The sequence below is a fragment of the Coffea arabica genome, chromosome 10e (genome assembly GCF_036785885.1).
Source record: "Coffea arabica cultivar ET-39 chromosome 10e, Coffea Arabica ET-39 HiFi, whole genome shotgun sequence".
Lineage (NCBI taxonomy): Eukaryota > Viridiplantae > Streptophyta > Magnoliopsida > Gentianales > Rubiaceae > Coffea > Coffea arabica.
In genome coordinates, this window is record NC_092328.1 from 4785052 (window position 1) to 4798212 (window position 13161).

The 13161-nt window shown below is 35.5% G+C and overlaps 1 protein-coding gene across 1 annotated transcript; it reads left to right on the forward strand.

Moving 5' to 3' along the window:
- The first annotated feature begins 7344 nt into the window (after nucleotides 1–7344).
- Nucleotides 7345–8984, forward strand: LOC113713001 (probable strigolactone esterase DAD2). Its single transcript, XM_027236689.2, has 2 exons — nucleotides 7345–7900; nucleotides 8255–8984. The coding sequence occupies exons 1-2, from the start codon at nucleotides 7530–7532 to the stop codon at nucleotides 8685–8687; spliced, it is 804 nt and encodes a 267-aa protein (XP_027092490.1). The 5' UTR covers nucleotides 7345–7529; the 3' UTR covers nucleotides 8688–8984.
- The last annotated feature ends 4177 nt before the right edge of the window (nucleotides 8985–13161 follow it).

Genomic DNA, 13161 nt, shown 5'->3' on the forward strand with positions numbered 1-13161 from the left:
ACCTTCTAAAAATTATAGTTTAGCTCTAAATTGTTTAAAACTTCAAAATTTCTTCCTAAATTTTATATTTCTATCTAAAACCATTATAACAATTCTACTATATATATTGTCGCTTATTTTTATATAAAATTTTCAATTTTTATTCATAAATTCACAAATTTTTTATTTTTAATATTAATACAATTTCATTTTTACCAAACATATTTTTTAGTGTAAGTGGGAGGTTTCGAATTCAGAACCTCTCATTTACATTCTGTCTTCTAGTACCATCCAACCCATTCCTCCTCTTTTAATTTTATCAAAGTTAGTTCTTTTTTAGTTTGTAATGATCTATATAATAATACTAATAATAACATATTAATTAATGATGACATATTTATGACTTCACGGGTCAATAACAACTCGACTATGACGATTTCAATAGTTGGACCAGTGACCTTTGACCCAATAAAATTCCTAGTTCACTAAATGGTCTGGGTTTTAAAAACTTGGGTAAAATAACCACAAACAGATTGATGACCATGTTACAAATCGATAAAGTAATTGTAACACGAGTTGATGGTAGAATCTCTTTTTACATTGATGGATCCTTTTCCAAGTTTTCATATGGGATAGTGATTGGACATTGATGGTAAACATGCACAGTCTAACGTGTCTAATCTAATCTAATCTAATCTAATCTAAATCGTTTACTTTTACGATATGATTAACATTAATATATCCATTGATGCTTCATGTCATCTACTCTAAATTAATTAGATGGTTGACCCCATCAAGGTAATGAATATTGTCCGCTTAAAGTTTTTGTTGGCCTTTCTTAGTCCAAATCCCAAACAAACCTAGAGGAGTATAAATCAAATGATTTGTATCCACTGACTCAAGCATGATAAAACTAGTTTCGCAGCGTGACCAATTTATACTCAATCGTTTTCCAGCTTCCTGCTCGTGTCCTCAGTACATTTTGACGTATGCATCGGTTCTTCTTCTATAGCTAACAGTAAGGCTTTGTTTGATTAGAGAGAAAGCTATGTGAAAAGGTGAAGTAAAGAAAAGAGAAAATCATTATATATATATATATATATATATATATATATATATATATTTGTTTGATAAGAAAAATTTTGAGAAAAAATGGATAGTTAGTGGAAGTTATTAAAAATACTGCGAGTAATCGATAATTTTCCTCCAAAATCCTGCAAAATTTGCAAGACGCATAATGATGGAAAGTGAGGAAAAGTGGGAAAAAATTTTCTAACTTTCTTGGTGAACAAACACACACAAAGGAAAAAATAACTAACCTTCAAGAGATAGTCTCGCTCACCTGAGTAAAATGTGCTTTAAAACTAATGATTGGGGATTAAATTTTTTTTTTTTTTGCTTTTGTTTTGTAGGTGGAAGGTTTTGAATTCAGAATCTCCTACTTACAACCCTCTTTCGATTGGGTATTAAATTTGTTTTCGAACTTGTAAGCACTTTGAATTAATTCATTTTTATGGCCCATATTTCATTCATTTCATGAAAATTTTTATGGCCCATTAAGCTTTAATAAATCAATAGATTTTTTTTGGATAAAAAAAAAAAGAAATCAATAGACAAGACAGAATCATTATGTCACTCAAAAAAATCGTGAATAGTCCATCCGGAAAAAAGGAGAAAAAAGAAGAAGAAGAAGAAATAGCGAACATTTCCCAACATTTCAAAGACATGTGACAAATTGTAGCCATTCCTAGGATGCATGCAACATTTTTAGTTGGGAAAATTGGTCTCTGAACTATATGAAACCTAATACGGCCTTTTGTCCATGTCTATGAAATGGAAATTTATGATTGAAAATGCGACCCAGAGGCCCTGGTCACCATTTTAAAATGTGGGGTAATGGGCTGCGTGATGCGTTTCTTGGCGCACGCCAGGATAAGAAGAAGATTGAAGATAATGTTCGCCTTTTTCTCTGTCTTCCCCTCCTTTCTCTCACCTAACCCCATTGTAATCAGAACTAAGCTAAAGAGATTTTTCACATGGATATGGTACGATATTGGATTTAATCTCCTCTGGTATGATTGGTTTACCCCAAAAATGACACCATGTCTCCCTTCATTCATGGAACTGACTTGGAATGCAATAACAGCCAGGCCTTAGAATCGTCAAAGGCTACAAAAATCCCTTTTTTCCCAATAAATTGCAGGGCCTTTACACGTTTTTTTACCTCAAGGATAGAAACCCACACACACACACACTTACACTCAGTAGACGCAGAGAGCATCGAGAAACCGGCCCAACAGAGCAATCTAAGGGGGACCACAGAGAAACCCTAGCCAGCCAATTGGTAGGGCCTTTACACGTTGAATGGGCTAAAAATTGATGAACCAACCTCACACTTGGATAGACTACTTGGATAGACTTGGGTTGTGTTTGGATTGCATTTTTCGTCATATTTCATGGAAAAATTACTGTAGCGATTTGATATATGTGAGGGAAAAAGGTGATAGGGAAATGTGATCACGGAAAACGACAATATTTTCCGACGGAAACAAGCAATCCAAACAAGGCCTTGATTTTTATAGACTCAATGACTCAGACTATGTCACGCTGGTAGGAGTAGGAGCGCTCGCATTCGAAAGTTCATGTGCTTAGATTGAGAGATGTACAAATTAGCAAGAGAATACCATTTCTGAAGTAAAGAATCTCAAGTAGAAATTTGGACAGTTTGGATCGTGGTGATTTTCTGCAGAAAAATTTTTATGTTTTTTATAAACATATTTTTATAATTATTTTTTTATTTCACATACATTAAATCGTTACATTACATTTTTTTTTTCTATCAAAGTTCCTAAAAATAACAATCTAAACGGGTACTTAGTCGTAGCTAGCAATGCAATCTGATCGAAAGACAATTCTTTGTAAATTGGTGGTCGCTTTTGTTTTCATTCCTCCTATTCTGCTCAAGTCTCTGTTAATTTTATTAACAGATTTATGATAAGTACTCTTCTTCATTTAGGAATTTTTGTTCATCACAACGAGACACGTTACACAAGTGCTGGACCATCGTACTACTACTGTGTACGATATTATTATTATTAGGTTAGTATAGTATGAGCCGTTATTAAGCACCACCGTATCATCTGTGGCTGGACCAGAAAAGTGGAGCTCTCGTGACTCGGGAGGCATCCATTTCTCTGCACGCATGATTGATTGCTCAGAGAGCAGATTAGCTTTGAATAGGGGATTGGAGGAGGACATGACAACATGGGGCAGATGCAGTGTGTGGTCATGTTGAGGAGAAATTAATTTATTTTGCCATATCCATCAACCTCAGCTATCCTTTTCCAACGTAGACAAAGTCGAAAGACTTCATTGTGGTAGATGCCTGCTGCGCTATACAAAGCAAAAGAAGAGAATATGTAAGCGGAGGAAAAGTCTTTTATAGATAAGATAAGCTCGATGACACATCAAACCTGCCAAAGCATTATGGATGGAAATTTCCCTCTGCATGCGCCCTTTCTTTAACTGCTGCTTCTTCTTCTTCTTCTTTTCTTTCTCTAAAACTAAAACAAAAAAGTCTTCATATCATCCATCCAGTGTCTGTCAACAGGTTATGCGACCTGTGGGATCAAAGCACATGGCCCCCCAATCACCTTGATGAACGCCCGTAACTTTCGAGCTCGTGCCCTTTCAATTCTTTCTTTGGCTCCATCATCATTGATGGAAGAAGCCTGTGAAGCTTAGCTCTGCTACGCATGATAATAGGAGTATGGCATAGTATAGTATAACTTCTGAATTCATTCACCCCGTGATCCAATTGCCTGGTCAGGCACTGCTCCTTATCTAAGCCCTGGCTACAAAATTCGTACCTGATTTCGGTGCATTGAATGCGACGAATTAATGCTCAGTGGATAAAGATATGGCCGTGGCTTACTTTTAAGCTTCAGAATCTATGAACCATATGTATTTATCAGTTGAGTACGGGCTGTTGTCAGTCAGTCACAACCGCCCGTCCAGAAAGGCCTTATATATATATCATATACTGTATTATCAACAGAGGAAAATTGTTTAAAAGATAAGGATCTAATAACGTCATGTAATTCTAACATATAATTAATATATACATCAACCCATATGAATAATAGTTGAACATAACATTTTTATTATTATTCTAAGAGTGTATAAGCAGTTACCAACGAGAATTATGAATGATTGCATTGCACTGGCAATTTTTTTTATCCCTCTCTCACTAACCATATCCATTTGGTTCATTTAATGCCAATTTTGCTTGGCTTTTATTCTTTACCACTAAAAATAAAGACCACCAAATAGGCTCATAGGATAGTAATTCAGGTCCGTTTGGATTGGTTTTTTTTTTAAATAAAATTTTTAAATATAGTATTATAATAATACATAAATATAAATAATTCAAAACACATTTCATTTATATAACATATCAAATATTTCAAAAAATATTTATAATAAAAATTTTTCATATACATTATTACAGTAAAATTTTTTTAAAAAGTCTCAAAAACAGCTAATTCAAGCTGAGTCTCTCGTCGATCGCGGGCTTTTTGTTTGTCAAATTTTAGTTGGTTGTGGCGTGTGGGCATACAGCCGACTTTGGTTTATTTATACACACATTGAATGCCCCTTAAAAAAAGTCTCATTTTCTATTTTCGTGGTCTTCCAGCACACAAGAATTTTACACTGCTCTAGTATTATCTCAAGAACGTTGGGTTAGTCCTATGTTTTTTTTTTTTTGATCTAATGTGTAGACGCAGAAAGATGGCACCTCAATTTTTAGGGTCATGATTACTACGTCATCTTCAATATCATTCACATTTGAGCCAGTTGGAGGAGCCTTTTTGTAATCATGTTTCCATACAGATGTCTATTCTGGACTTGACGAATGGATATGGATGCGGCAACATGAAAAAGAGGGACCATGCTAATTAAAATTGTGTGTGGGGTTTTTTTTTTTTTTGGGAGTGGGGGGTGGCTGTTGGGGTTTTGAAGGTAACTTCGATATGTTGCATCAGATTCTTCCATTAGCCTACAGTGAACTCCTCAATTGACGTTTCTTTTCACAGGGAAGGAAAGCACTACACATTTTGCAGCAGATGGAGATTCCCTGCAAAAAATTTGAAGGCTTTTTAGGCATGGTTTTCAGCTAGACAACGTGACCTGCAGTTGGATAGCAATCAAATAGAAAGTATTGGCTGCTCTATCATTTCTTGCAATGTTAATTGTCTACGTTGAAGTAGTAATTTCTGAGGCCAACTTTTATTTTTTGCCCTTTTCGGGGGGCTGTTTATTGTCCTAATTTATCAACTTCGTCAGCCGTTGCATCATGGCTGGTCTTGAATGGTTGCCATTATCAACATCCACTCAGCGATTCCTTCTGTTTCCCTGTATTTTCACTGCAATAGTACTGTGCAGTATGTACAGAGAAATCCTTTACTTCACCTACAATAAAGCTTAAAGCTATTAAATGTGGAGATTGTACTTAAGTTTTTTGCTTTTCATGATATTGTTCTTTTAATCAAATAAAGCTTAAAGCAACTAGATGTGGAGATCGTACTTAAGTTTTTTGCTTTTCATGATATTGTTCTTTTAATCCAAAAATTAACTGAAAGGAATTAGAAGTTCTGAATTCAAATTTCCTTCTCTTCCCCCAACTTCTTAAATATCACCCTTCTCTTGCTAGAAAAAATTTGACAAAATAAGGAGTGAAAGGATTGGCAATAGGTGCTAGACTGTAAAACAATTCAAGCCATGTTTTTATGTGGAAGCAAATAACTATATCTCATTACAGGTGTCAAAATGGATAATTTGAGCGGGTTTGGACGGGTCATAACTGGATGAACCTATTTAAATAAATGGGAATAAATGGATATCTATTTAATAAATGGATATGTATAATATACCAAATTACTCATTTATGAGTCACTTAAAGTTTTACTCTTTTTTCTATTTTTTTGCTTGTTATTTGACAAAAAATAATGATATTTTATTATTATTAGATTGGTAAGAAATTCAAATGTATTTGTTTAACACTCACTAAAAATTGAAGTTAAATGTATAAGTATTTATAAATTGGTATAAATGAATGAGTTGATTCAACTCCCTGTCCATCAATTAAATGAGTTTAGTTGAATACTCATTTAGATTCATTTAAAATTAATCGATGAATTTGAATGGATTATTAGTGGGCGAGTTTGTGCGGATCAACATACATAATTGAGTCGTTATCAATACCTCTGCCTTGCCTAAATCATCCAATACAGTGAGTTGCATCTAGATACTTCGATGACCTTTTTCTAGGGTCTAGGATGAGGAACAATCTAGATTACTCCAACACAAGCTTGTGCTCTAGGTAGGGCTGTCAAGGGGTCGGGTCCGGGTCGGAATTCATTACTCCGGACCCGGACCCGAATTACTGTACCGGAATCGGACCCGACCCGTTTACCCGACGGGTCTTTTATTCTATGTTTCGAATCCGGATCCGGCGGGTCCCGGATCCGGGTCGGGTCTACCCGCACAAATTTAGCAAAATTTATAATTTCTAATAAAAATGAAAAAAATATATATTTGTAAACTAATTTCTAACTAATGCAAAGAAAAAATCAAATAAGAAAAGAAATCAAATTGACTTTATTCAAATACATTATCCTAATCAAATTATATTGATAAATATATATTTTTTAAATTATGAATTCGTTTATATCCGGATCCGAGTCTAATACGGGTCGGAATACTATATTCGGTATCCGACCCGTTTTTTGTTTGAAAAAATGGATCCGGATCCGGATCCGGAAAACGGAATTAAATCCCTACCCATACCCGCAATAATTTCACGGATCCGGTCTGGATCCGGGTCTAGACCCGACCCGTTGACAGGCCTAGCTCTAGGACAGAGTATTATTTGAAATAATTATTATTATATTTTTTGTGATATGATGTATATGAGATAAAGAAGTGATTAATAATATAAAAATGTAGGTCGAAAAATGTGTTTATGATGCAAGAGAAATATTATTTAGAATAATGAGATATACAAACACACCAAAAATTTTCTGATAAAAAAAAAAGCAAGTCAATTTCTTTTATTATTTCATTATCATAAAACATGAAATTTAATACTACGTGTAGAACTCTCAATAGAGAAAATAAGAAAAAAAAAACACAAATTGTAGCAAGCTTGGCACCACAAGAAAAAAAAACAGGGAAAAAAAATGGTTATTCAGCTGTCACCACGTTGAAACGAAATATCCCATGTTATACCAGCAAATACATCCAAAATTCCAAGTTCACATTCACGCAACTATAAATAGCTCTCAAAAACTAAACCCAGACTTTGACCTGCACACAAGATAACACAACACTCGACTGTGATGATTTGCCAGCCCACCTTCTATTCATACCAACAGTATCCCGCATTCGTTTTCTCCCCACTACCACTCATCAAGAAGACTCTCTCTCGCAATTCAAGAACTTGAAAGGAAAAAAGAATATAACTAAACTATAAAAAAAATCCCATCATCATGGTTCCCAGCCTCCTGGAGGCTTTGAACGTGCAAGTTGTGGGCTCTGGCGAAAAAATCCTGGTCTTAGCCCATGGCTTCGGCACTGATCAGTCTGCCTGGCAGCGAATTCTGCCCTTCTTCTTGCCGAACTACAGGGTCATCCTCTATGACCTCGTCTGTGCTGGCAGCGTCAATCCTGATTACTTCGATTTCCGGCGTTACACCACTCTGGATGCCTACGTCGATGACCTCCTCCATATCCTCGATGCTCTTCGCGTCGATCGATGCGCTTATGTTGGCCACTCTGTCTCCGCCATGATCGGGATTCTAGCCTCCATTCGCCGCCCTGAACTGTTCTCTAAGCTCATCCTGATAGGTGCATCACCTAGGTAACCAAAAATGGACTGCTTCAATCCCAGTATTTGTTGTACTTTTACAAATTTAGCACCGTATATTTTAAGACTAGCCCACAAATGGAATCTTTGACCCTTTTTTTTTCCCCTTTGTTTTTGTGTGTGTGTTTTTTTTTTTGTTTCAATTATTATCAATTAAGTATATGAAAAGTAAAAACTGGATGGATTGGCTTTGGCTGAGGGAAGAATTAAAAGGGGTATGCCAATTGTGAATTGTAATGATGAATTTAAAGACTCTTGCACACTTTATGAGTTTATATTCTCCTGAAATGAGGCATCTGTCTAACCCCAGCTGGACAATGACCAATAATGTTGTCGTCCATTTTTTAGGTTCTTGAACGACAATGACTATCATGGTGGATTTGAGCTAGGAGAAATTGAGAAATTGTTTTCGGCAATGGAGGCCAATTACGAGGCATGGGTCAACGGCTTCGCTCCACTAGCGGTGGGGGCCGATGTGCCGGCGGCTGTTCGAGAATTCAGTCGGACCTTGTTCAACATGAGGCCCGATATAACATTATTTGTGTCACGCCAAGTTTTTAACAGCGACTTAAGGGGAGTGCTAGGTTTTGTAAAAGTGCCCTGTAGCATAATTCAGACTGCTAAAGATTGTTCAGTGCCAACATCGGTGGCGACTTATTTGAAGAATCACCTTGGCGGGCGGAGCACGGTGCACATGCTGAACTTAGAGGGCCACCTTCCCCACCTGAGTGCACCGGCTTTGTTGGCTCAGGAGCTCCTGCGAGCTCTGCCCCGGTGCTAATGGCTTTTTTGCTGGATGGCTAGGCCAGTCAGTCCCACTTTCTTTCTTCTTTTTTTTTCCATGGACAGGGGAAAGGGGGAGGGGGAAGGGCGGGGCCTGGGCGGGGCTGTGTGGGGAGTCTTGTACCAAATTCTCTCCTATTTTAACAGCTTATTATGATGAAAAATTGGAGAATTGAATAAGTGGGCAGGTGAGATGATGTTGAGACATGGCAAATAAATTGTGGACAAATTGCTTTTGAACTTTTGGATATACTCTTCTATTATTAGTATAATCTTTGCTTTGGATGGTTTTGCATCTTTCATTTTCTTTTACTCTTGACTCTTGATGAGAAAGAAAGAAAGAGGACGAGATGAGGATAAGAATTTGCACGTGACCTTCACGTGATGACGTGTTTGTTTTCTGTCTTCCCTTGAATTTTTGGTGTTTTGTGCCTCCCTCCCTCACGTTTTCTTGTTTTTTCTATTAACCCCATTTGGTTCAGTTAAAGAAAAGAAAGGGAAATGATGATGATATTTTGTGAATCTGTGTACCCTTTGTCCCATCAGTTTTTCCAAGATTTTGTACTCGAGTCATGAATGAATACTTGATTAACAAATTTCGAGTGTGTTTGAATTGCAAGTTTTCGAAGAAAAATTGCTACGTTTTTTCGTGGACACATTTTTCAATCATTTTTTTATCTCACTTACATCAAATCGCTACAGTAATTTTTCTATAAAAAAAAGCCGAACGGAGAAGTTCATGGAAAACTTGTTTGCTTCATATGGGCTGGCTCAAACTGAGGAGAAAAATTACCAATTTTGGTTATGTGAAACAAGTAAACCAATGAAGTCAAATGATGAAGTAAATCTTAACAACATGATATGGTGGATTAGTAAAATTCAGTGAACAACAAATGAGAGCACCAATCCGAGACTCCCAATGTTCTGAAGATATAAATTTGTTGCAACACATTACACACAGGAAAGACAAAAGAGTTTCTCTTAGGAAACCTTCGAGGTAATTGCATGTTCTTTCTGTTAACACGTTCCAGTTTAGACATTTAAATGCGTCATACATTGTTGTTGAAAACAAATGCCTCGAGTTGCTTTGCTTGTGGGCAACACATATGAAGAGATACTATACTACTGCTGAATTCGCGGATGATAAGTAGTAGTAGAGGAAGAAGACCCACGAGTATGAATGATCCAGAATATTGTCGTCCCCACCACTTGAAAGGCCTTGCCATGGATAATGGATTCGCTGTCTCAGTCTCAGAATTGGCCTGATCACTGCTTCAAACAAACAGATTATTGGCTCTTTCCTATCTCACATTTCTGCTGTATGCAGTTCTTTTGTTAATGCCCACTGAAATTGTCTCTCTCTTTGTTTTTCCTTTCACAAATAATCAAGGCAATATGTATCTGCAAGCTCAGGACGATCTGATTTTGGCACAAGCTTCAGCAAGCAGATATTCTTGTATCTCAATTAATTTGATAGTGAACCTCATGAAAACCAACTTCTGGGACGACATTATGGCATCAACTGTTTAATCAACCAATATGATCCGAATTCAGCAACATTCCTTAGCAAGGATTGTTGCAGTCATCTAAACATGCTCATACGCGGATTTACACGGGCTGGTTTGGACTTTCATGAGTTTGACAAGAATTTGCAGCTATCCAACTGTTTTTGTCCATTCTCCTGGGGCTAATATCAAGCTTCCCAAAGCTTCGCTGCAAGATTTTGCTCTCTCCTATACTTCACTGCAAAGGCGGTGAGTTATAAGCTTCAACCATTTCATATCAATCGAAAATTTGCTTATATATATATATACATTTTTGGATTAAGTTTTTATACAATATTAATGTATATTTATATATATAGCAGTTGTTAATATATGTCACTTATGTAAAAATTGAATTTTAAATTTGAAATCAAATTACATGACATATATCTAGTATTGCATGTGTCTGTACACTGACTGACAGTACATAAAAAAATTTTCCTGATTCTTTTCTCTTCTATTCGAGAGTGACCTAAGCTTTACAATAGGAAAGGGAAGATAAAGAATTTCATGGTGCTGGTTGCTGTAGATCGTCGCCTGGGCGCCACCCGTCCAGTTGGGCCAGCGCTGCATGAATATTTTACAACTCTCTGGAGTCTGGAAGAATAAAATGGGCTCTACTCATTTGTTAGATGCTCATTTTAAATGCCACCTTCACTGCTTGAATGATTCTCTCTGGCGCATGTTTATGTTCTCAAAGCCCAAGCAAGAGTTCAAGGCCGAGCAACAAGGAAAAGCCCGTCTAGCATTTTTTTTTTATTATAGCCCATTGTATTTTGTTTCTAATCTTGTATTCCGAAATGAACTTGTCTTGTGTTTATACATCTGTCAAAAAGAAAAGATAAGTAAAAAACAAAAAGGCTCCCCGTGGTAAGTTTAATATACAAAAAAGATTCCCACGATTTCAAAATGTACAACAGGAGACCTTATACTTTGAACTAAATTGTAAAAGTGACGGAATCCGTTAAACTTAACGAAAATAGACGAAATGACAAAAATGCCCTAATATAATTAAGCAAAAGAGAACTCAATAAAATCATTTGTTTTATTCTCTAGAGAAAGAAAATTGAGGTTTAAGGGGTAGAATAGGTATATTTGTTAAAAATTAGATATAAATTTTTTTAAAAGTTCCAATAAGTTATTTCTGTTAAGTCTAACAGATTCCGTCACATTTACAATTTAGTTTAAAGTATGAAGTGTCGTGTTGCATGTTTTGAAACTACGGGAATTTTTCTGTATATTAAGTTTATGACATGGGACTTTTTTGTTCTTTACCCAAAAAAAAAAAAGAAAAGAAGATTACATTACACGTGCACTCAAAAGTAGTTTATATTTCTAATTGGGTGTTATTCTTTTCCCTTATCCGCCTAAGATTATAAAACTATTCTTGGCATCATAGTAAGAGTGTGGCAATGTAATTGGCCTTGAAAGCCTCTTTTCTCACCGGAAAAAAACAAAAGAAAAAGGACGAGAGATCCCACTACAAGACCATTTCGTATTTGTGCTGAACTCACTAATGATGTTGAAACGAGAATATATCTACTATTTCATTGTTATTTTTAAAAAACGGAAGCCTTTACTTTTATATGTCAATACAAAGGGAAATGTGGATGTTTAGTGCTATTGAGTGGAAGAGTACCTCCGACAGTGACGGAGATACAGTGGGGCAATTGCGCCCCACTGACCCCATCAAAATATATGATTTATATAAGGGTTAATTACATTTTATCCCTTTAAAGAATACCCCATTTCTCAGATTATGATATTTTTTTTAGAATAAAATGAGAAACTAGAAAGGAAAGAGAAAAACCTAAAATTGAAAGAATTGAAAGACTAAAAAAATTGTATTTTAGGGAAGTGATTTGAATATTTTTTTAATCATTTAAGGAGAAGATAGATCTCTGCAATTCCTCTTTTTTAATTTCAATAATTAAGGTGAAGATTTTTGTGGGAAGGAGGAAAAATTAAATAAAAAAGAAAGAGAAAAAAATAAAAAAAAAGGAAAACAAGGTAAATGAAAAGTCAAAATAATGCAAGGGCAATTTTGTCCTAAAGGGGTTAAATAAACAAAATTAAAGGTTAGGGGGTAAATTGAAAAATGGGGTATCCGGGGATAAAATGTGATTAACCCTTTATATAAATACAAATTCATAGCTTTGCCCCTGTAATTACATGGTATTGTCCCCGCTACCTTTCAATAAGATTTTTAGTGTACTTTTCTTAAATGTATTTAATAAATATTATTCTTTGTACCATTTCACTTCTCATAGTTGAACAAAGACTCGTGAGGCCTTGTTTGGATTGCTTGTTTTCGTCGAAAAATATTGTCGTTTTTCGTGATCACATTTCCCTATCACCTTTTTCCCTCACATATAATCCAAACACAACCAGCCTTGCCATTATTCTTCTTTTCCTTCTTTAAAAAAAAAAAATTTTTCTCTCTACGCACAAATCCATTCAAGAAGTTGCCATCATTTTCATTTCTCTACGCATCGAAATTCACAAAACTGCCTAGTTCTCTCGTTATTTCACCTCTACAAATGAGGTAAATTCATTACGAATTTGATGGAAAAAGTGGCAAAACCATTCATTAGGGACTTAAGGTTTGAACGTAGTATAATTTTTTTCTTAAGCACCGCTCCTGATCTCTGAAATTAGTATAAAGAATGACAGGGATCAGTTTTACTTCACCAATAGCCTATTTTTAACACAACATAAAAGAACAAAGCATTAGTAACTTAACACTAGTGATTTCTAATGTACAAACGCGTGTTGATTGTAATAAACACAGATAGTAATTATTTCAAATAATATTTCAAAAGCAATCTTTTGCTTCTTTGAATTGGAAAAAAAAAAGAAAAAAAAAAAAGAAAGCAAGCGCTGTTGATTTCAGTGAATAGGTTCAATTAGTGTGTTTCCTTTAGATAG